This window comes from Ostrinia nubilalis, chromosome 14, assembly GCF_963855985.1.
Source record: "Ostrinia nubilalis chromosome 14, ilOstNubi1.1, whole genome shotgun sequence".
Classification (NCBI taxonomy): domain Eukaryota; kingdom Metazoa; phylum Arthropoda; class Insecta; order Lepidoptera; family Crambidae; genus Ostrinia; species Ostrinia nubilalis.
Genome location: NC_087101.1, coordinates 10,176,345 through 10,201,280, shown reverse-complemented (window position 1 = coordinate 10,201,280; position 24,936 = coordinate 10,176,345). Strand labels below are relative to the sequence as shown.

The 24,936-nt window shown below is 43.1% G+C and overlaps 1 protein-coding gene across 1 annotated transcript in view; it reads left to right on the top strand.

Moving 5' to 3' along the window:
- The first annotated feature begins 83 nt into the window (after nucleotides 1-83).
- The window catches only part of LOC135078325 (pecanex-like protein 1), a 64,223-nt gene continuing 39,370 nt past the window's right edge, over nucleotides 84-24,936 (top strand). Inside the window, exons 1-13 of the mRNA XM_063972924.1 lie at nucleotides 84-570; nucleotides 3,241-3,407; nucleotides 4,093-4,208; nucleotides 4,682-9,222; nucleotides 9,821-9,985; nucleotides 11,900-12,044; nucleotides 13,418-13,584; nucleotides 14,363-14,519; nucleotides 15,008-15,133; nucleotides 16,115-16,231; nucleotides 17,419-17,571; nucleotides 19,136-19,332; nucleotides 21,861-22,030. Coding sequence (XP_063828994.1) covers nucleotides 418-570; nucleotides 3,241-3,407; nucleotides 4,093-4,208; nucleotides 4,682-9,222; nucleotides 9,821-9,985; nucleotides 11,900-12,044; nucleotides 13,418-13,584; nucleotides 14,363-14,519; nucleotides 15,008-15,133; nucleotides 16,115-16,231; nucleotides 17,419-17,571; nucleotides 19,136-19,332; nucleotides 21,861-22,030 — 6,374 coding nt within the window. The 5' untranslated portion in view covers nucleotides 84-417. The remainder of the gene's footprint in view (nucleotides 571-3,240; nucleotides 3,408-4,092; nucleotides 4,209-4,681; nucleotides 9,223-9,820; nucleotides 9,986-11,899; nucleotides 12,045-13,417; nucleotides 13,585-14,362; nucleotides 14,520-15,007; nucleotides 15,134-16,114; nucleotides 16,232-17,418; nucleotides 17,572-19,135; nucleotides 19,333-21,860; nucleotides 22,031-24,936) is intronic.

Here is a 24,936-nt window from a genome sequence, read left to right as displayed (position 1 = left end):
CTCGTTGAGCTAACCAGGAAATCGATAATATTCTAGCCAAAAACTACTAAAAACAACTATTTATAATTTCTGGCAACCCAGTGTAGTGCTGTCAAATGAATTGGAAGCAAGTTGTTGCAGTGCTAAATTTTGCTTTTTTCCTGTTTCACGAAACATTATTTAGCCAATGCTTTTTTAGAAATAACCATTTACGTTCATACAAGTCTAAACTTAGTATTATGATAGTGTGAACGATTAGTAATCAATGCCTATAGAGTCTGTTTTTGCCTACACAACGTATTTGTCATACAAAATGGCAGGAAAGACGAAGGGTTTGCAGACTTAGTTGTAATGAGATCATGATAACCAGAGTGTTGTTGAGTGTGTTAAGTGGGTGGACAGTGAATTGAGTGCGGAAATGTGGACATAGCGCATAAGATGGGTTCGCAGACATTAGAGATATTACGCCAAGGTGTTTGGGCATCTCTGACAGGAGGATGGTTCTATGATCCGCATCAAAATTTGTTTTGCAACACAGTTCACTTGTATATTTGGCTCTTCCTGCTATGTCTACCTTTCTCAGTATATCTGGTAAGTAGGCCGAGGGTACGAAGTAAAAGAACTCAAGCAATGTTAGGTTATGTACTAATTTGCAAAATCAGGTCAACATGTTACATGTTGTTATTGTTTCATTCAGTGGACACCAAATAGATATCAAAGTGTGACATGTCTCAGATTGCACTATTTTCATGCAGATCAAATCTGAAAATCATATTTTGATTATTTACATGTGTTTAAATAATTTGATGACATTATCAAAATTACTGGTAATGAACTCATTTTTCTATGATTTTCATACAGTGATTTGCAAACACTACTGATCAAATATACTTGTTGATGAATAATGTAGAATAGTTGTTTTTTTATTTAATAGTACTTTGGTTGTCTACACAACTACCACTTGCAGATTAAAGGTTTATTTGTTGTATTGTATTACACATTTACGTGCAGCAAATTCACTAAATTCATAAAATGTATAATATGAAAATGATAAATAATGCATTCTCCTAACTTTAATCTTTAGTAAGTAACTCCTTTGCTGCCTTAACCTTTAACTACTGACGTGGGGGCCTCTCAGGCCTTGCAAAAGTCAAATTGTTGAATTTCTCCTCTCCCACGTGCACGACACACCCGAATCTCTTAGTACCTTCGAGTTTCATTGCGCCGAGGCTGTCAACAACGGTGCATGTGATTGCACGCTCAATTTCAGTAGGTAAATTAATTTTAAAGTTTCTTGTGGGCCTCTCAGGCCCCCACCTCAGTATTGGCGTAACTTTTTTTGTTTATAGTTTTCATTTAGTTGTCGTCTTTTCTTGAAATAATTTTAAAAAATCTATAATACGGAGCCCACAGTATGTCGTCCGAGAGAAAGCGGTATCTCGGAAGTAAAAATAACCAGCATTTAACGAAAAATAGAAGAACAGTAGTTTTTGGCACGTATGCTAGGAAATGATAAGCCTGTACCTGTTTATCAAGATTTAAACGATGAAACCAAGTGCCATACATGTATTTTGAAGATTCAAATGAAATCTACATTTTAAAAACATGTATGGCTTCCTTCACTGAGCAAAGCAAGTTTATCCAGACTGTGTTTAATTCGCACTATTTGATGTGTGTAATTTTTTTCCCCCTATTTCATATTAGGATTACTGATATATCATTAGCTAAAAAGACTATTGAAAATTAGGATTCTAAGTTGATTTGTTGAATTTATGAATATTTTTCATGATAACTTTGTGAATCATGATTTCATGAGATTTTTGCCAAAAATGCTACATGTTTTCTAAATATTGAAATAATACGTACTTATTAACAAATAATTTACATAAAAATAGTTTTATTGTATTTAAATATAACCACTATTAATAATTATTAAACATAAACCCCTAAAAAGATTATATATTTTTCAATATAAGCACACATATGTACGGGCCTCTCAGGCCCCCACGTCAGTGTTTACGTGAAATTAAATCCACCTCAGTAGCTAAAGGTTAATAAATATGCTTGGATTTTTAGACAATACCATCTATGTAGTTCTTAACTACACAATACTTGTACTTGGGTAACAGTCAATAGATGCATGAAACAACATAAATGCATTTTTTAATTTTATTATCACCTAGAAAATATCCAGACCTATACAAACAGACCAATTTCCATGAGAAAATTATGTCGTTTAGTGGCCATTAATCCTAATACCATCTTATGGTAAACAAAGCATTAAATCATCATTAAACCTTTAACACAGTTTACGATTTCTTCAAAATAAGCAATATTTAGTAAACATTCCTTTCTTTGCTTTGAGGTCAGAACATTTTTTGTCAAAAATAGCATTGCCACATTATTTTGAATGAGTTCGATGGCCTACTAAATGTATGACATTCATAAAATCTCTTTGCCTTTATTTATGAAGGCTGTTTTCATTCTGATCTATTAAAGATAATTGTATGCTGATTTGTGTTTCTAGTATGATTGTTTTTTTTTTGTGAGATTAGATTGTACAATCTAGAAAGACAATGGCACAATGTACTAAACAATGTGGTATCTTATCTGGTTGACATAGAGTTGATTTTGCAACAAAATGTATAGCCAGATGTTGTCTGTACATTGAACTTAATAATGTATTGTTTACTAAAAATGAAGCATGGTTCATTTACTTATCTTAAAATAAAATTATGACAACATTATTTTGAGTTTGTAAATGAAATGCTATTTCCTGTATGATGCTTAATTCTTTATTCCAAGACTTTTTATATGAAAAGGTTTCTGTAAACTAAAAAAAATGATTTCAAATGAATGAATTGTAGTGTTAGAAACCTCTTTTTGTCTAGACTTTCTTTATTTTTTAAAATGATAATAAAAAAAAATAATTAAAATAAATTCTGCCAGCTCTTTAAATCAGAATAAATTTCTGCTGTCAAGCAGCACAGCAATTAACTCTGCTGCTGTCGCTGTCAGCTATTAAAATAAATAACAATAGTAATTATAATATGAGGAACTCTAAAATATCTCTATTTACAGGATAAATACATAAAATCCAACTTGTTATGATTCACACAACATAACAAGTACAGAGAAAAATATTTCTTATTAGAATTAATTATTTGTTGCTTCTTCCCACAACGCTGGGGAACAAAGCGAATGAATTAAATTAAAACTGTGAAATATAAAGTTATTATAGTAATAATTTGTTTCTTCCAGTACTTCCCTCCAGCGAGTCTAGGTTGGATAATCTACTGTGCGCTGGTGGCGGTGCTGTTCACGTGTCTGAAGCTCCTGAACCACGGGTTGCACCATATGTACGACACTAGCGAGTGCATCGTCATCCAGCCCAGCGGAGACGCATCTACGTCCAACAACAATACAGTGTGAGTTGAACTACTTACTTATAATATAGATAGACTAACGCCCATATTCATAAACATTACTATGAGGTCTCACAGTGCGCGTGGACGCACAGGGTGACACGCAAACCAATCACAGAGCTCTATTCAACGCTGTGTATTCGATTTGCTGCATCACTTAAGCAAGCATCGTTTGTGAATACGGGTGTAAGGCTTGATACAATAGTTCTATGTAATCTACCGTTGACGAAAGCGTTGCAGTGCGGTGCTTCATAGAACTATAGTGTATGTTCATTGTTCGTACGCGCTGCTGACGTCGGTCATCGACGTCAGCCTAAGAGGAAATCAAGCCTAAGTAACTCTTCAAAGCACTTTTATCCAACTACAATAAAAATTATGATAGATAGATGAAGCCACCATAGCCGAACGGTGAAGGGGTCGGACTGGCCGACTTGATATCTGAAGAACGCGGGCTCAAATCCCGCCGTCGCTCGACTGTCGAGTCGTATCCACAATAGTCGTATTGTGGTGAACTCGTAACACGTATAATATACGAGGGGTTAACGGAACTATCAGAATATGATCTAAGAAGTGATCATATCGCCTGAAATTTTCTCTACATTTAAATACGATTGAACATCCTTTGCCATTACAACTTGTGTAATGAAAACTCCACAGAATATTAAACTATTTCCTTCCGTCTTCCCAGACCTGAAGAAGGCATGGAGATGCAGATGCTGAGGCTCGGAGGCGCAGCCGCCGCGGGCAGCGACAACGAGTCGGTCACGTCTCTGGAGTACCACAAGCCAAATAATAGTACGATAGGTATTGCTATATTATTTATTTACTATATCTGTGCGTTCGTTCGTTCGTTTCAGCCGAAAGACGTCCACTACACTTACAATGACCGGTCCTGCACCGCTCGCATCCAGGCACCTCCCGCGACCCTTACCAGATCGTCGGTCCACATAGTGGAAAACCTGCCCTTGCTACGTCTTCCGTATACCTGACTGGTTTCTAAAAACCACTATTTTTTAAAATTAATCTATCCAACTAAAGCCTGGTCCGTGAGCACGTAGAATTTTGTCCAATGACCCCAAGCTACCCATCCTTATCGCTCGCACGTAATTATATTGCTGTCGCGACTGTGCGACGGGCGCCCGCAGTGAGTGTGCGACCGCGACAGCAACATAATTACGCGCGAGCGATAAGGATGGGTAGCTTGGAGTCATTGGACAAAATTCTAAGTGCTCACGGACCAGGCTTTACTAAAATAACAATACATTTCCTTGTTCCAGATCTAAAAGTAGATGTTCATCGTAAAAATAGTTCAGAATCAAGCATAGAAGACAGTGCAACATCCGCCAGGCTAGCCGAGGCCACCACCAAATCTGACTTGTGCGTCGCACAAACGTCAGAAATGCCGGGCCCTTCGAAAACCCGTCCACCGAACAGAAGCCGGTCCAAATCCAGCCACAAAAGAGATCATAGGACTAAAACTAGGAGGACACATGGGAACCGAATCGACGAACTAATCGTCGAGGAAAACTCCAAAAATCCTCGTGTAGATAACAATTTACCTGTGCATATGTTAATAGATGAGGGTCCATTCGCGAAGGTCAGCAGGAGGTATCACGAGTGTGCGCACAGGCGAGGCTCAAGCAACAGAGACTTTTTCAAAGAATGGCTGTATTTGGACGCCAACGAAGCTGCCGGTGAGCCTTACCAGTCCAAGTTCGCTCGGCAGCTTAGTTCCGACTCGAGGGATAATTCAGAACCGAGCGTGGGGCCTCCGTCACCTAAGAAACGTATTGCGCATAGACGCAGATACACAAATTATCCAGACGAAAGTTGCACAAAGTCAGCTATAGCGTTAGCCACGGCGCAATCCTCCAATATGAGAAGGAATTCAAATTCCACCATGTCCACAATACAGCTGCCACTTCTCAATTCTACTGCGCAACTGGTGTCGCACATGAGAAGGCATTCCAACAACGCCGACACCGGTTTCTTTGCGAGTGTTGAATTAGGAGAGTACATGATGGTGAAGGCCGAAGCTCCGAGTGGGGAAGTAGACAAAAACAAAGGAAAAAGTCCCGGAGTTCGAAGGATAAAAAGTGCCGCATTAGAAATTGGGTGTCCACCTCCCAGTGTGTCCAATCTCTCTCCTCATCCCAATAGTGCGGAAACAATAGGCGGTCAAATGCTGAAAAATCCCAAAAGCGCGGTAATCCCTCCTCCTAGTAAATGTTTGACCCGCGGTCCACATTTAAACCTATATCCTAAAAACGAATCGGGCGAGGGTTGTAGCTACCCATATCTGACGTACGGTTCGGAGATAGTTTATCCAATTGCAGAAATATCTGATGAAATGCAGACTTCCCAGAAAGAGACAGATTTAGATTCTAGTGGAGAAAGTTATAGTGACTATGACGATGAGAAACAGTTTCGTGGATTCGACTGGGATGCGGAACAATCGCCCGCGATGCGCTCCAGCGATTCAGATTTTGAAAACAATGGCTCTAGGTCGCCATTGCTTGACCGGTCTGCAGACGTAAGAGTCGTTCGCACCAAAAACCAAAGCGATTGTAAAAAGCAATGTTGTGATCGCCACCCTAGTTCTAAACATAATCCCGACTGTCCAAATGACAAATCTAAACCAGTAAGACTGAAAAAAGTTGTAAAAAGTGAGCCACAATACGACAGTAAGCGTCCTGAACGTCCGAATAATCCATGTGAATGTAAATTTAATCCAAACGCAGATTATTTTGATAAAGCAAGTGCAAGTTCAAAAGATTTACTTATAGAAAAATCTAGTTTAGAATCGAATGAAAATCCAGACCAATCAGAGAAAAGGCCAGAAGTTAGGAAAATTGCTGAAAAGAAACTCTGGGACCATGATATATCTAATTCTAGCACTAGTAGTGATTCTAACATAGACAGGGGACAAGAAGATAGTAAGGAAGATAAAAATAACGCGCCAGAGACTGAGGAGTCGCAATTAACTTGTGACAGTAAAAGTGCTGATGAAAGAAGTGTATACAGCTTAGATTGGCTTTTTGAAGAAGCGCCGCAGCCTATAGCATCGACCAGCAAGGAAGCGGAGGCTTGCTCCCTGCCCAATGACGAGGTGCTATGTCAAAAACTTGCCAATGCTTTAGGTGAATCGTCTTCCAACGTTCCAAAAAACTTGGGCGCTATACCAAAGCAGATAAAAAACTTAGCGCGTTCACGAGCTTCATCCCAGAAGGAGAACAAGAAGAGAGATTCTAAGGATTCTAAAAAAGAAAAAGATGAAAATATAGAAGATGATAGAATCCTTCTGGATGCTGTTGAAGCTCAGGCTGCTTTGGTACAAGGACTTGAATGTTTGTTCGCGGCTACTAATGCTAACACCGTAGTTATGCCTCCTCCGAATCGAGAGGAAAGACCACGAAGTCACAGGCAAAGCATTCGATGTGAAAGGGAGAATTCTCACAAGACGAGAAAAAGGTCCATCGAAGAAGTGGCACAGACGTCCACAAATACTCTACTTCCCACTTCAATGCCATTATTGGCTGCATTCCTTAACTCTAGAGTAGATTTTATGCCTTGCTGTGTACCTGATAATCCTGCTGCGGAGCCCGCGCCACACGCAGAGGAAGGAACAAGACTGAGACCTCTAATGGACAGAAACCATAGGAACCGCGTGCGGAAAATCAAGCGCTCAACGAGACAGCGTAATAACCCACAAAACAATCCCGATAAAAAAGACAAACCCTCAAGTGCTGAAAACCCGAATAATTCCACCAGTGTACATTTCGCGACATCTTTTGATGACACGACTGATGGAGCGATACATTGTTTCATGGACGAATATGGGAACTGGATGTCATACACATTTGACAAAAACAGTTCAGGTCGGGCGCAAGCTCAACCTATACCATTACCAGAGAAAGAGGACAATGTCAGACTAAATAGGGTGAAACCCATTGAAAATCCAGACAACTCCCAGGAAACTGCCGGGGAAGGCAGTTGTGGTTCTCTAGAATCGGAAGCTGGAAATAGCGAGAGTATAGCAAAAAAACGCGGCGACAGCATAGACCAAAGCTCTTCGAACCAGGGAAGCAACAATCCCCTTCTATCCAGCAACAATAATATATCTACAGTGGTTGCGATAAATACTAATAATGCGAATAAGCGCTTTTACGTCTTCGACGGAGGAACTACTTCTCACGCAGACCAGCCAAGGTCTCCAGTTGCTTATGTGACTGATAGATTACTAGAACAAATTGAGGCCGAAAGACAGTCGAGGATGGGCCTGCCCAGTATGCATATTAACTTCTTGATGAGCCAGCAGAGAGCACAACAACAGGCCCAGCAGCAAGTTGAGAACACTTCAGCGAACTTGCCAAGTCTCATGCCTTCCATAGGCGAAGAAAGCGTCGAAATCAACATCAGAAGCAAATTCTCAAGACTGCTGGATGATTTAGAAAAGGCTAATCAACCGAAACCAAAAACATATTACAATTTCAAGTTTTCTAAATGCTTTGAAGTCAAAGTTACTATGGATAGGTTGAAGCTCATGGCGCTTTTCGATCGTAACTTGACATTCAGAGAAACATTCATATCTATAGTCCTCGCGATAATGGTTGCTGTTTTGGGATCGATGGTTCTAAATCTCGGATTCTACAGGGATATTTACGCATTTTGGTTTTGTTTTATCATAGCGGGAAGTCAATATTCGTTGTTGAAGAGCGTTCAACCGGACTCCGCGTCTCCGGTGCATGGATTTAATAAAATGGTTGTGTTTTCGAGACCTGTGTATTTTTGTTTGTGCGCGGCGATATTATGTGCAGTGAATGGGTATTTGGAACAGACTACTCCATTGTCAGACGATTCGCATAACAGAAGCAAAAGAAGTGCTGAGGAGGTAAAATCCCTCGTAGTGTATGGATTCGAATTGAACGAAAGAGACTTCTTCTACGTTATTCAAGAAATTCTATCAAAATTTCTGCTGTTTTTTCCATTGGCATTCAGTTTCGGTTTCTTTCCGCAAGTGAATACATTTCTTATGTATTTGTTGGAACAGATCGACATGCATGTATTCGGTGGAAACGCTACGAGCAGTTTGAGTGCGGCAGTATATTGCGTCGTACGATCTCTGGCTGCTATAGGAGTGCTATACGGCTTTGCTTACAGCGGGCTAGTTGAAGGCAAGAAGTCGCAACATCAGAAGCACAACATACTCTTTTCCATATTTTGTGGGCTTCTCGTCCCGATTGCATATCACCTGAGTCGAAGCGCAAGTGACTACAGTTTAATCTGGAACCTAATCAAAAAGCATTTACTGCCCCCGGAATTATATGTGATGCATACTCCTGAATGTGCTCCTGAGATGAATAAAGACGAGCCGAACACGTTGAGTGACGATAAGAAGAACAATTCAGAGAGTAACATTTCTAAACACAATTCTATTGGGAGCTCGGCGTCCAAGATTAACTTTAGCTCCGAGACTAATATAGCGAAGACGCAGAAGCGTTCTCAGACGTCGAGCGTTAGCTCACTGAAGATGGACCCTCGCGCAGGGGACACTATGAACTCGACTATGTCATTGAAGGTTGACCCTCCTACAGAAACAGAAGACAAAAGCCGAGATTCTAACACCAACAACTCGAGTAATAAAGATCCCGCTGACAAACCTGATGAAGACATGGAGGATCCACTGCCAAAGAAGTTGCAAGCAACCGTGAATGCTCGTCTAAAGAATGACGTCATAGTATGCACTTTTCTTGGACTGTTCGTGTTTGGACTCCACTGCACGACTGTGTTCACGACGCTTAGACCGCAACTTAACATGGTGAGTTATATTTTTATTCTACTACTTATAATCTACCACAAACTCTTTAATTCTTCACTCTGCCAAAGACAACTGCGTGAATGTAACTTTAACTCCACGTTTCTGGTTTTATGTATGAGAAAAATATATCACATTTATTATCCAATAGTACTGTGTATAATAAATACGCAATAAAAGTAGTTTTAAAGCTGATTAAAAAAAGTCTTGGTAGGAGTAAGGCAGTCTGATCAGGTTTAGTGTCTAATATCCGTGTTTTTATTTTTATTCAGAAAGTTCTATAAGGCCTGGAACAGACAGCGATAATCGCACGGTTGCTGGGCAGTTTTCGTACATTTTACATTATTTACATCAATCCGTAACCGCACGGTTACCGCCACAGTGCATCGCCAATGAGAACCACCCAGAAACCGCGCGGTGGCCGCACGGTTCTGAACCGAGTCTAACGCCCGTACTCACAAACATTACTGTGAGGTCTCACAGTGCGCGTGGACGCACAGGGTGACACATGAACCAATCCATTTGCTACTTAAGCAAGCATCGTTTGTGAATACGGGCGTAAATCTACACGAAATGTCAATTTTGGTCATGTCGTGCACAGGTTCTTTGGATAATAGCGGGCATCCTCGGCTGGGTGCTGCACTATCTGACGCCGCAGCTGCGCAAGCAGCAGCCCTGGCTGTGCCTGGCCGGGCCCGTGCTGCGCCAGCACGAGCACGCGCAGTTCGAGGTCACCGAGCCCGCGCGCCTCATGTGCTTCGAGCGGGTACGTACCCGAGCCGGGGACACGACGCGACGCTAGGGTCCCGGGGACAACAGCGGGCGTCCTGGGCTGGTGCTGCACTACTGACGCCGCAGCTGCGCAAGCAGCAGCCCTGGCTGTGCCTGGCCGGGCCCGTGCTGCGCCAGCACGAGCACGCGCAGTTCGAGGTCACCGAGCCCGCGCGCCTCATGTGCTTCGAGCGGGTACAGTGGCGGCGTAGCATGGGTTGGCACCCGGGGCGATAACCCCCCCCCCCCCCCCCGTCCTAAGTCACCCCCTGGTACCCCCCAGATTTTGGGGTTACCTACCGATTCGAAGATTGAAAGACAATCGCACCCCCCCCCCCCCCCCCCCCCCCGTATCAGACATAGACCGCAGATTTGCCATGCAGATGCGCCAGTGAGTACTAATCTGCGCGACTTGTGTCACCCCCTGATGCTTGGCACCCGGGGTGGACCGCCCCCACCGCCCCCCCCCTTACGCCGCTACTGAGCGGGTACGTACCCGACACTATGGGAGCCGGGGACTAATCCCACCACCACCCATGGCCATACATACCTCGCGGTTCGTTCGTTTCAGCCGAAAGACGTCCACTGCTGGACAAAGGCCTCCCCCAAGGATTTCCACAAAGACCGGTCCTGCGCCGCTCGCATCCAGGCGCCTCCCGCGACCTTCACCAGATCGTCGGTCCACCTAGTGGGAGGCCTGCCTACGCTACGTCTTCCGGCTCGTGGTCGCCACTCAAGAACTTTCTTGCCCCAGTGGCCGTCAGCTCTACGAGCTATGTGCCCTGCCCACTGCCACTTGATTTTAGCGATTCTGCGGGCTATGTCAGTCACTCTGGTTCTCCTACGGATCTCCTCATTTCTGATTCGATCACGCAGGGAAACTCCGAGTATAGCACGCTCCATCGCCCTTTGGGTGACCTTGAGCCTTCTTATTGAGGCCCATAGTAAGCGACCACGTCTCAGATCCTCGCGGTTATTGTGGCCGAATCTTGTGAGATGCACGCGGAATTGCGGCTGCCTAGGGCAGATTGTACTCCACCGCGCACAATGCTTGACTCTCTACAAGTTCTTTATTCGAGCCGGAGCCGGGGACAATCGAATCAGGAGCCACACTGCCCGTAACGGGAAACGGAGACTACACGACGAAGGTGTCGTAAACTATTCGAAACGATGGCAGCCAAAATAGGAGCCATAGCCACCACACTATTCGACACCATAGCCCCATATATTGACTACTCGACACAGGGACAAACTTGATCTTCACTAGTTGGGGTTTTACTGGCGGTCAAGCTGTAAATCTGGCCACATACGAGTTACGGCGGTGAGGACGAGAGGTGGGAATAGTCCCGTTACTCGACACAGGTGTTACACATTACATGATATAATAACTAAAGAGATTATTCTCACTATCACAATCCTGTGTAACACCAGGCATAAACACGACGATACTTGACACTAAGACCAGGCGCAGACCACCGATTTTTAGTTGGACGATAGTTGTGTCCGATTTTAAATTGTATGAACAATCGGCCAAATCGAATCGGTGTAATGTGCGCACTTCCATACATTATCAACTGCCCGACTCGGCCGACGAAAAACGAAACGACGAAAAAATCGATGGTTTGCGCCTAGGCTTAAGCTTAATTTCGAACTCCTCCTATGTTCTTCTAATTAATTTCGTTGCGGGTCCAATGACAGTTTAACTTTCCCCCGGGACGAACTTGACCTTCATTGGTCGAGTTTTTGTGGCGGTCAAGCTGTAGATCCTGGCTACACAGGAGTTGCAATGGTGGGAACGAGAGGTGGGAATAGTCCCGTTAGGCTTAAGCTATAAATATGACACTGCACAACTTAAGTTCCCTTTCTTCGGTTGGCTGCACAGAGCCCTAATATACAAAATCCTTTCCAGATATTCGTGTACCTGTGTTTCCTGGAGCGCAACGTGTTGTACCCGGGCGTGGTGATTGCGGCCACAACGCAAGACGCGCCGGCCATCGCCGCCAAGTATGGTGACGCCGTCGGCGCGCTCATTATATGCGTGTGCGCTTTGAAATGTGAGTGATATACACCAAATATTACGTATAATAAATAAGAGATTAAAGATTTATAGAATAAATTTAAAATTATATTAAATTATAGATTTTTTGATTATGAAGATTCTTGGCACTGGTCATTCTCGGCTTGATTTTTTACGACTTATGCCCGTTTTCACCATCGATCCTTAATAGACATGTTGACACCACCAATCAATTGACGTACTTTTTAAAACTGTCAAAACGAAACTCTCCCATAGATTTTGTATGGCACTACAAGCAAGTGACGTCACTATTTTGTCAACTCAATCAAACTACTTATTTCAATTACAATGCGAACAAAAATCTTAATTTACAGGTAATTTAAAATTAATTAAGTTTTTAAGACCTGAATAAAGGATCTTTTTAAAAAAGTTGTGGTTTCGAATTATTGGGGTATGGTGTCAAACTGTCTATTTTAAGTGACCCCTCTTTTTAGTCGGCACTCTTGTCAGAGTGGTCGTGGTTGCGCTGACGAGGTACATGGTGGGGTGATGTCATCTCCGAGGGTAGCTCTCCTGGCGATGTGCTTCCGTTTCTGATGGTTAGAGGCGTCGCGAGTACACTGGACCATGGTGGACTCAGTGGCCTTCGTGATGGCGTCTATCCAGCGGGTTGGGATCGACCGCGTGCTCTCTTGCCTTCCACCTGGCCCTGAACTACCAGTCTCCATCCCCTATGAAAACAAATTAGGGATTGATGGTGAAAACGGGCATAAGTAGTACAAGATCAAGCCGAGAATGACCAGTGCTAAGAATCTCCATAATAAAAAAATCTAATGAAACAATCTACGATTAAAATAAATAATAATGATAGGAAGATGGAGATACCTACTTGAAAAATTGTAACACCTAATGATGTAAACCCATTTTCGCAAAATATATGATTTGATTTGAATTTTACGTTTGAGTGCCGTTTTTATTTATGTCACTTATATTAGGTATAAAAACTACAGTCTGGGATGGAGCCGCGAAAGAATGTCTAGGCCGTTTAGCTCGGTCAATAACTCGTAGTTCCGTCCCAAAAGCTGGAGGACACCGTCAGGTTTTAGTGAGTAGGGCAGGGAGAACCTCACATAACCCACCGATTCTTCCGGGCCAGTGGGTATGCAATTTAAAAGTATCAAAACTATTATTGCTGCCAAAACAGCCACTCCATACGATTTAGAACAAAAAAGTCGGGTTTATTATTGTCCTAATTTACTTACCCCCTTACTAATAAAACTTAACGCTCGTTGAACAGTGTTTTAAAGTGACGTTTAGTATGGAAATGTCATTCTAAAACAGTGTTCAACAACTGTGTAACTTTTTATTAGTAAGGGGGTTAGATTATCAATTCTACTATGTATATTCCAGGTCTCAGGAACGCTTACTCAGAGCCCGATTCCCAGTACCTCATCCTGGTATTCGCTTTCCTGCTCTTTCAACGGGACCTGAGCAGTCGAAACGTATCGGAAACGTTCCTCGTGGACTATTTCATTACCGCCATTATCTTCAGCAAAGTCTACGAATTCTTACTCAAGGTTTGTGCAAGTATTAAGTTCTTTGTTTAGTTTATGGTTTAAAAATTATAATAAATGCAAAATCTGTATAGTTTCGACTTTTATAAAAATACTGTCATATAATCGGCGAAGATTATTTATAATGTGAAGAATATACAAACAGTAAACAAAGTTTTAGTTAGGTATTTATTTATTACTAGCTGGCTTAGGGATCTTCATAGTTCGAATTCGATTTTAACGCTCGACTGCGCCGATTAATGCAGGCCCACTTATACGTGTAGCAGTTTTCTGAACGAAATAGTCTTTCGTTCAGAAGTCAATCCCACCGAACCGATTTTGATGTAGTTTCTACTAAGGCCGTCTACACACTATGTCGCGGCGGCGTAGTGTGTAAAACCCCAGCCCCAAATTCAAACAAATCCAAATAAAACAGCTAAAGCCTGGTCCGTGAGCACGTAGCATCCCGTCCAATGACCCCAAGCTACCCATCCCTATCGCTCGCGCGTAATTATGTTGCTGTCGCGACTGTGCGACGGGCGCCCGCAGTGAGTGTGCGAGCGCGACAGCAACATAATTACGCGCGAGCGATAGGGATGGGTAGCTTGGGGTCATTGGACGGGATTCTACGTGCCTGTCGCGCTCGCACACTCACTGCGGGCGCCCGTCGCACAGTCGCGACAGCAACATAATTACGCGCGAGCGATAGGGATGCGTAGCTTGGGGTCATTGGACGGGATTCTACGTGCTCACGGACCAGGCTTTACATACGCTAAACGAACGCTACGAAATGTCGTTATAGATCCAGTTCGTGGTGACGTACATCGCGCCGTGGCAGATCACGTGGGGCAGCGCGTTCCACGCGTTCGCGCAGCCCTTCTCCGTGCCGCACTCCGCTATGCTGTTCCTGCAGGCGGCGCTCTCGGCGCTGCTGTCCTCGCCTCTCACGCCCGCGCTGGGTAATTAATGCTTTTTTTCTAATTTTATGTCAAGTGGGAAATATATTCCCAGTAACTTATGTAGTGGTAATATAATTCCCACTACACAGGGGACTTAAAAATGTGGTGGGAAGATAATTCGCACTACACAGAGTAGTGGTAATATAATTCCCATTACCTTATGAAGTGGGAATTATTTCCCACTACCTTATGTAGTTTAACCACCATATTTTTAACCCTATACCCTTGTCTTAAGGTCCGAAAACAGTGTAATTTTGACTTGCTCCGCCCAAAGGGTTAATGGCCTCAATGCAACTAATGGCAATGGTATTTCACTGATGCCGTTCGAGTATGAAGCTAATGTTGAATCCCATAGATACAAAAAACAATGAACACGAGTATCGAGTTTTTCAGCCACTGCTTTCCTCAATATTGTCCTTATTATTGCACCTTTAATTCCTTACCGATTAGGAATGACCGTAATTTATCAATGTTTTGATATTCGGCAGGGAGCGCGATATTCATGACGTCATACGTGCGCCCGGTGAAGTTCTGGGAGCGCGACTACAACACCAAGAGGGTGGACCAAAGCAACACCAGGCTGTCGTCGCAGCTTGAACGCAATCTCGGATCCGGTGAGTGGAATAATCATAAGCATGAAGCCAAAATTAATCTGACAATAGGGAATATGCATCTATTTTAAAAGTTAACAAATTATGTATAAATAAACACTAGTTAAATCATAGAATTTTTGAGAACCTAGTATTGATATTGGACTGGAAACAAAAAAGTTACAAGTGTTTAAACTTTGTATGGAAATAGCTGAGCGTGACGTCAAATGTCACCCGCCCGTAGTAACTTGTATGGGACTCTGCGTGTCGTTTCAACATGACCAATGACGTCATGAGTTCTCAAATGTCTAAATCTTAGGTATCTTTTACATTTTTTTTTTACAGAAAAGCACTGATGGATTTGATAATGCCAAGGCTACTAAAAAAACCTTCCATATTCCCTTTTATCATAGGCACGATGCCACCAACGTTTTTATGGGGTTATTCCACTAATCATCCCCATTGATTCACCCCTTCAATAGGGGATTATAAAATCCTCCAAAAATGCGTTCGGTACTGAATGGAGATTTATGTCAATCGGGATTAATGGAATAAGCCCTTTCGTGATCTTTTTCTTTTATAACGATGATTCTCCATTGAGTGAATATATGAAATACAGTAATAAATATAAGAAAATATGAAATACAGCTATGTGACGCTAAGCCAACAGCCTCTTTTTTAAGACAACAGAACTTTGTAATTTAATTCTCTCAACACCGAAATAAAGTCATTAGTGACAGCCATAGACAGGAATAAAAAGTAAGAAAGCTATTTTCTTACACTTCCAACTTTTAGTCGGCCGATAGTTGGACCCGAATGTTGCATTACACCGATTTGTTATCGGCCGATTCTCCATATTAATTAAAATCGGGTCCAACTATCGGCCGACTTTCATACATCTCCATACTGATTAACAGCCCGACCCAACTATCGGCCAGTTAAAAGTGCTCTGCGCCTAGGCTAAGAAGATGAAAAGTAGCATGTAACCTGTACATTTCTCTGCAGATGATAACAACCTGAATTCGATATTCTACGAACATCTGACCCGGTCACTACAACACTACCTGTGCGGCGATTTGATGCTTGGTCGGTGGGGGCAGGTCCAACAGGGAGACTGCTTTGGTAAGTCTTCTTGATAATTACAGAAAAGTTCTATTAGACGTTAGATGATGCTATAGTGGTTAAGCGAGTTGATTGTTGACAAATACAGGGTGTGGTTTTGTAAAACAACGTCATTCTCAGGGATGGTAGTATACACGACACTGATGCCAAAAAAATATTTTAAATGTTCATGGAAAAATCCATGAAATTAGGAAAATGGTATTATTACGCGGGCGAGCTATCGGACAGTCCCCTCGCTCTCTCGGGGCGGTGGCCGCATGTGCTCGGTGGTGTAGCGGGGTACGCGGGGGTGGTACAGGCAGTAACAAGCGCCATCTCGAAAGTTTTAGTAGACTTTTGAACAAGGTTTTTTAGTGTTAAAGTAATAGTTAAAATTTTATTTATATTTTTCTTGTAATTACTTTCATGTGTATTACCACCCCTGAAATGGGCGTTGTTTTACAAAACCACACCCTGTATGTAATGGTGGATTGGACGAATGGCTCCTCGTGCGTCTTTGACATACATTTTAATGTAAAACTGAACGAACCATTGTCTAAAAATACAAAAGGCTTGACACTTACAGAGCGATCCAGGCGCCATCTACGAAAAGCTTTGCGTGTGGAACCCGAGCAAATGGCCCGATCCGTTTTTTTATAATGATGGTTTTCACTGCTGTTCAGGCTGATTGAAACAATCTAAATTACTAGCGGTTCGCGACTTCGTACGCTTAGACCCCGTTTTACCCCCTTGGGGGTTGAATTTTGCAAAATCCCGTCTCAGTGAGCACCTATGTTCTAAAAGGAACCCCCATGCAAAATTTGAGACTCCTAGCACTTGTAGTTTCTGTGATTTCGTGATCAATGAATCGGTCAGTGACCTTTCGCTTTTATCTATACTAATATTATAAAGACAAAAGTAACTCTGTCTGTCTGCCTCTCTTTCACGTCTAAACCACTGAACCGATTTTAATTAAATTTGGCATAGATTATAGTTTGAGTCCCGGGAAAGGACATATGATAGTTTTTGAAACAGGGACGATAAAGTTTTTCTGTAACAGACAATATTCGGAAAAAAGCCGCGGGCGGAAAGCTAGTATACATTATAAATTATGTGTTTAATTTTGTTTAAATGGAGTATTTATTCTGTTATTTTTTCAATATTTCAGCTGTAGTTTAACTGACTGTACCTTTGTATTTGGCTTGCAGTTCTGGCGTCGGACTACTTGAACTGCCTCGTGCACATCGTGGAGATGGGCAACGGGCTGGTGTCGTTCCAGCTGCGCGGCCTCGAGTTCCGAGGCACGTACTGCCAGCAGAGAGAGGTCGAGGCCATCTCGGAGGGGCCTGAGGAGAGCAGCGGTGAGTTACATTTAATAGAGTTCTCCGCTGAAAATGAGTTTCAAGACAAGCCCTGGCGGTCTTGATGTACGCTTTTTGTCAGAGGGGCACAAGCAGTTAATTGTCCACTTGTTTATTTCTCTCTGTTTTAATCTATGTCTTGCCTGCTTGTATACCTTTCTTGCAAATAAAAAGTTTTCTATTTTATTCTTTTCAAGTGACGAGCCTGTTGAGCCATTTGCCTTCTTAACTTGGAGGGCGTGTCACTGAAAAATAGTATTTGTGTGCCATATTATAAGTGCCGTATTAAATTTGAGCCCCGTTGTTTTTCTATTGAGTTAGGGGTGACGGTCATCTGCCCCAGAGAGCATATTCACGGCTGTAGTGGTACGGCTATGTATAAATTTTGAAGCGTCGAGTTCTAATTTTGAAGGCTTGAGGCGGATGGGCAGGACTTAGTAAGATCGGTAAGCCTGAGCTTCTGAGCCGTATCTTCGTAAGTAATAATAAGTTGTTGCTCAGAGAGCTCCCGCTCAACTAGACTCGTGATCCGAGCCTATCGAGCTCACATAACCCTGGAAATCTGGCTCGAGTCTCCAAAACTGAAACTCAAAAGAACACCGCAGATGTTAAATCGATTGTGCTTTGCCTTTACTTATCCTCATTCATCTGTAACCCATCACAACTAGAGCACAGAAAAAAACTGCGCTGAAAAATACTTGAGCTCTAAAGAAACTCTTGAGTCGTTGAACATCATACAACGAGGCGAACCCTTTTAACGATACCGAACTCTTTGAAATGGATCGAGTGGAGAAAATAGGAGAAGTATCGGGCGGACTCATTTTTCTATAGAATTTGACAGCGGCGGTTGCGCGGCATAGAGACGAGCGGTGCGGTGTTTCAAAGACAGCAATAGACTAACAGCTTACAGCTACGTACAGTTCACACATCTCGTCTCCTCTCCGCTCTTCTTCGCTCCACTTTGGTGGTAATAGCACAGAATAATAATAAGTACTACGTAAAGAAGTTTTACTTCGCGAAGGTATTTAAAAAAATGTATGCTCAATGTCATTAACAATATGGTGTAATTTAGCCTGTCTCAAGAGTCAAGGACCATTTTGTTGACAAACGTCAGTGATCGGCACTGCGCCGAAGCTATAGGGCTGACTTCGGTAAAATGATGTGACGTGAGGTGCCAAACTGCGGAAAATGGCGGAGGAAATACATGATTTAGCATGAATCATGAATAATATTAACTACTTATTTACCTCTCAGTGTCTTGAGGCAACTTAAAAAAGTACATTCTGTGTTTTTATTATTATTTAGGCAGTTAAATACTGCACAGTATTTAGTACACCATTTTCTTTATTTTCTTCCATCATACACAAGAGTACGCGTGCGTGAGTCAATGTTCGCTCGTATGTGAGGCCTTGTCGAATAGTATTCTGTAGGTGGGCTATCGTGCGTGTTTTGTTTTCGATGTAAACTCGCGGAGATGAACAGGCCTGGTAATAGCCAGTTTTGCCGCACATTTCCTCTCCGCTCCGCCTTAGTTAAAACCGGGATCCTTGCTTGTGACCCTCAGAGGGCGTGTGCACGGGTCTATGGTGGTGCGGCGGGCGCGTCCTAGCCCCGGGCGCGGCGTGGGCGCTGCGCTGGCTGGCGTGGCAGCTGGCCAGCGCGCGCTACGTGCTCGAGGGGTACAGCGTCAGCGACAACAGCGCCGTCTCCATGCTGCAGGTCTTCGACTTCAGGAAGGTGCTGCTCACGTACTACGTCAAGGTGAGCGGGACCAGGACTTGATGAGTGGTGCGGCGGGCGCTGCGCTGGCTGGCGTGGCAGCTGGCCAGCGCGCGCTACGTGCTGGAGGGGTACAGCGTCAGCGACAACAGCGCCGTCTCCATGCTGCAGGTCTTCGACTTCAGGAAGGTGCTGCTCACGTACTACGTCAAGGTGAGCGGGACCAGGACTTGATGAGTGGTGCGGCGGGCGCTGCGCTGGCTGGCGTGGCAGCTGGCCAGCGCGCGCTACGTGCTGGAAGGATACAGCGTCAGCGACAACAGCGCCGTCTCCATGCTGCAAGTATTCGACTTCAGGAAGGTGCTGCTCACGTACTATGTCAAGGTGAGCGGGACCAGGACTTGATGAGTGGTGCGGCGGGCGCTGCGCTGGCTGGCGTGGCAGCTGGCCAGCGCGCGCTACGTGCTGGAGGGGTACAGCGTCAGCGACAACAGCGCCGTCTCCATGCTGCAGGTCTTCGACTTCAGGAAGGTGCTGCTCACGTACTACGTCAAGGTGAGCGGGACCAGGACTTGATGAGTGGTGCGGCGGGCGCTGCGCTGGCTGGCGTGGCAGCTGGCCAGCGCGCGCTACGTGCTGGAGGGGTACAGCGTCAGCGACAACAGCGCCGTCTCCATGCTGCAGGTCTTCGACTTCAGGAAGGTGCTGCTCACGTACTACGTCAAGGTGAGCGGGACCAGGACTTGATGAGTGGTGCGGCGGGCGCTGCGCTGGCTGGCGTGGCAGCTGGCCAGCGCGCGCTACGTGCTGGAGGGGTACAGCGTCAGCGACAACAGCGCCGTCTCCATGCTGCAGGTCTTCGACTTCAGGAAGGTGCTGCTCACGTACTACGTCAAGGTGAGCGGGACCAGAGGTGGAATTTTGTAAAGCAATCGTAATCATTTGACAGTTCATAACGTACGATTATTCTGTCAAACGCTTTGTTTAACTGACTTTATCGTACGTTATGAACTGTCAAATGATTACGATTGCTTTACACAATTCCACCTCTGGACTTGATAAGTTTAATGTCTTTATACTTGAACAGTTGTCACCACTGGCGAGTGACAGGACCTTTATCTACAGTGGCGCTATCTGGTAATCACACCGATTTGGTATCGGCCGAATCCTCCTAGTCTGGTCTGCGAGCACGTAGAATTTTGTCCAATGATCCCAAGCTACCCATCCTTATCGTTCCCGCGTAATTATGTTGCTATCGCGCTCGCACACTCACTGCGGGCGCCCGTCGCACAGTCGCGACAGCAATATAATTACGCGCGAGCGATAAGGATGGGTAGCTTGGGGTCATTGGACAAAATTCTACGTGCTCACAGACCGGGCTTTATAAATTGGAAAGTTTGGAAACCGACCAAATTATCGGCTGAGTAAAAGTCTGTAGTAGTTTTAATTTTCCATAAAAACGGCACTGTACTTCGTAGACGAAGCAAGTTTCGGGTATTCCCCGAATAGTAAAACGGTAGTCTAATTGAAGTCTTAAAAACCAACCAAACTATTGGCTGGTAAAAAGCAGTCTAACACTGCGCTGCACGTCACATCTATGAGGCGATCCTCGCTGTAGCGCCGCCCGAGCGCAATGCAACACACACCAAATTCATAATATTACAACGCTTTGTGTCGTCGTACGCTGTTTTAGTGAAAAAGATATACTATAATGTGGCCAGTGCTCTCTTTTGTTATTTCGTCATTCACGTATATTACAATCACAAAAAATAAGCAATATTACCACAGAATAAGTAATAGTACAGGTACAGAAGGATTACTCTGCAAGACGATTTAAATAAATGCGAGTCTTGCTGCGACGCGATACAGTGGAATTCAGCTCGCACAGCACTACGTACCTACAATTTTATTCACCTACAAGTTTTGTCTCTTTCTATCGCGTGCCTCTGAACTCTTCTTACGCTGTTAGGGTTGCTGTCTAGTGAAAAAAATAATTAATCTACTTATATGTCATGAGGTACGTACCTCATGACACGTATGTATGTAAGTACGCATTCATTATGGAAAACCTTGGGAGAGGCCTTTGTCCAGCAGTGGACGTCATTTGGCTGAAACGAACGAACGCATTCTGAGCAATAGTCATGGTAGGTTAGGTTCCTATACTATCCTAAGAATTATTGATTACCTACATGGCCAACATACCTTTCAGCATCTTTGGGAAGCGAAAAAAAGATAAATCCGGTAGATTTCTTTTCGAATTTAAACACCCGAACGCCGCACAATATTTCTTTCTCTTTATGTCCAATTTTAAATAATACTTCGATCATAGAATTAGGTAGGTACTTCAACGCACGCCAGCGTCCTGACGGGCGCGCGCGTGACACTCGACTGATATAATACCCGCCGGCGGGGCGCTTCGCTGTAGGTAATTATCGGATGTACCGCGCGGAGTGAGCCAGGCCTGATATTACTTTGTTTTGTGACTCATGTTCAACATGTCTAATTTCGTCCGTCCTTAATTTTACTCTCCAGAAAAGCAGCATACAATATACCTTTTCATTTCTTCTCAGAGCATCATCTACTACACGATCCAGTCAAACAAGCTGGAAGAGTGGCTGGCGTCGCCGGTGCTCTCAGAAGCGCTGAAGCCTATGAACGAGCGCGCCTTCGTGGACCTAGACCCGATATTCAACGTCAACCTCGATGAAGATTATGACTTTCGGGCGTCGGGTATTACTAGGTAATTTTAGATTTTGTATTAGGTTTTTTAGATTTTAAAATATAAATATAATGGGAGAGTTTGTGACAAAAAAATCAGATTAGATCATGCTGCTAGCTAAGTTGAAAATTACTGTTTTTTGTCCTGAAATCGTCTCCTGTGCTCGAGAGATTTAATGTTACCGCACCTGAACGAGTGATTTAACCACACTTTTTTAATTGTTCTATAGTAATAGTAATAGAACGTTACGATATTGTGTAATTATAAAAACGTGGTGTACATAGTACACCACGTTTTTTTTTTACAAATGGTCCAACTTTCGCGTGTATCACGTTTGTAACGTTACAAACTAGCGTCGACGGCGCGCTTGAAAATGTTGCCGCGTGGTGTGTATAGGTTTTTAGTCGCGTTTTCGCTCTTAAAAATACTCGTCTCGTTGTTGTTATCAATACTCGTCGACATTTAATGGTTAATATCCACCATTATTGAGCTGCCTTCTTAAGAGCGTTTACGTCTAGCGTGGCATGTCAAGTTTAGGTAATTTCGATGCTATTTTTATTCACACTAAAATAATTATGACTGTGTGCGTGTTCTCACGCTCTATAGTCAAACCAAAATACTTTGATCCACCATCGTAAAAGTGTGCCAGGCTGTCAAGTGACAGCTCAAGGAAACTATAATATCTACAAATCTTCCAACACCGACTCCATAATTATAAATAATGGTATACATTAGTCCTAATCAATAATAAATACGTAAATTCTTTATCAAATAGTAAATTATCAAAGGTTTTTTACTATTTTGAGAATATTTTATACAGTCTATGTTCAGCAGAAAAAAATTTGAATTTTAATGGTGAGAGATTTTTTCTGAAAGAAAGAAAGAAAGAAAGAAAGAAAAAACATTTATTTGGTACCAAAAAATTAAACAATAAGTACAATCAACTTAAAAAGCAAAATACATTGTACCAAATTGGTCTCTGCTCAGTATGAGGTCATAACGTACTGAAGAGCACGTTACGGCCACTGGTATTCTGCAGAAACCATGAAAGAGGGGTGCGTGGCCCATAGCGAACGTTACAACTTACTACAAAATTTGACAAATAGAAGAAAATAAGTAAGTGTGCATTAATTTGTGCTATTGAGCACCTTATAATTATGATGATAATCTAAGATGATGCAATAAAGGTTTATCTATATATATAAAAATGAAACCCGTTTCGCGTTGTCACGGCATCACGTGTGAACGGCTGAACCGATTTCGATAATTCTTTTTTTTAAATGTTTGTGGAAGTCCAAGGATGGTTCTTACGGAAAAAAATATTAAGAAAATCTCTACGCTAAGGCGGTACGAAGTTCGCCGGGTCAGCTAGTGACTTAATAAATATGAATATATGTTAAGGTATTTAAAATAAGTTTGAGAGAGAAAAGATAATATGAATAATAATATGTATTGAGTGTACCTAATATCATTTACTTTTAATGTTGGTATGTGCAGTTTATACATTTAGGCAGGTAGGTAGGTACTTTAAATATTCTTTTGGATAGATAGCAGATGTAGCTTGAATTTGACTTTGAAGGCTCTGACTGTGACACAGTTACGTATTGGTGGAGGAATGTTGTTCCAACATTTTGTTGCCAAGTACCTGAAGCTGCCACGAAAAGCGGCGGTTTTGTAAGGAGGACATATCAATCGATCTGTAATGCGTGATTGGCGTTGCGTGAATTTTAATTTGTTGAACAGGTAGGGAGGACTCTCGTAATTTACTACTCCAAAGAGGAGGCTCGCGAAATGCATCACTCGCCGTGACTCCATGTTAAGGAGGTCACTTCTATTTAAATATGGGGTCACGTGTGCTCTGCGAGGGATGGAGAAACAGTCAGAAAATCGGTTCTATTCAAAACAAACTTTTCCTGTTTACTATTCTTTTTTTATCCGGAAAATGCATAACATTTTATGTGGGGTTATGTGGGGTTCTTCCTACCAGAAGGTGGGTAGCCCCTACACCCACTAAAAACCTGACTGTTTCTGCCATGATCCATATGAGTGATATGAGGGAACGCGGGACATCGCCATTGGCTGTTGCCTGTAGCATTCGTCCTTAGCCGCCACCAGACACCTCCATGTCTAGCGACCGAGGCCTGTTAGGAAGGGACAGTTGGAGACCATAAGCTGTCCTCTTGCGCCCAGGGTGTCGGCGGCGGATAACCGGAGTGTCGGCTGAGGCCTCTCGCTCCCCCTTTCCACTGCTTCTTTCTGTGAAAGAACACTTGCACAGAAAGTAAGCACACTATACCATAAGATTATTTGTCTCATCATATATTTTATACTAATGTAGATATTGTTTCCGAAAGCGAGCGGGTTCATTCCGTACCTGTACGCTTCATGCGTTCTCTAGCAAAAGCTGAAAATCAGTGTTCTGCCCTTTTGAGGGTAGTGTTTATACTGAGCTCTTTGTTTTTTGCATCGCTGCGGCACATATCACTCTTACGTAGGGAACTATTTGAAACGCTAGTCATCTTTATCTTATGTTGTTTTGTCACTTTTGTTATGTTGCAACTGTTGAAATTATTACTAACCTGTGTAACAAAATACCAGTGGTGTCACCTAGTGTGTTTCTTGACTAACTAACTTTATTTCGATATTGAATTGAATTTCAATAGCAACTATTGTGTGTGTTAAAAGCATTAAAAAAAGTGTGTTACAACAAATAAACAATTTATCTATCTATCTCACGCCTCTTCCCGATTGGTAGGGAGAGGTCATTACCAACCGCCGCTCGTTCGCTTAGGCTGGGCACTATTGGAGCGTGTCAGTCTGCTGCGGTGACTTACGTGCCAAGACTGCAGTGTTAACTGACAACCATCTACAGGCTCTCGGCCTATACGGTGGAGGAATGACCCGAAGCACCCATGGCCCGGTAGAAC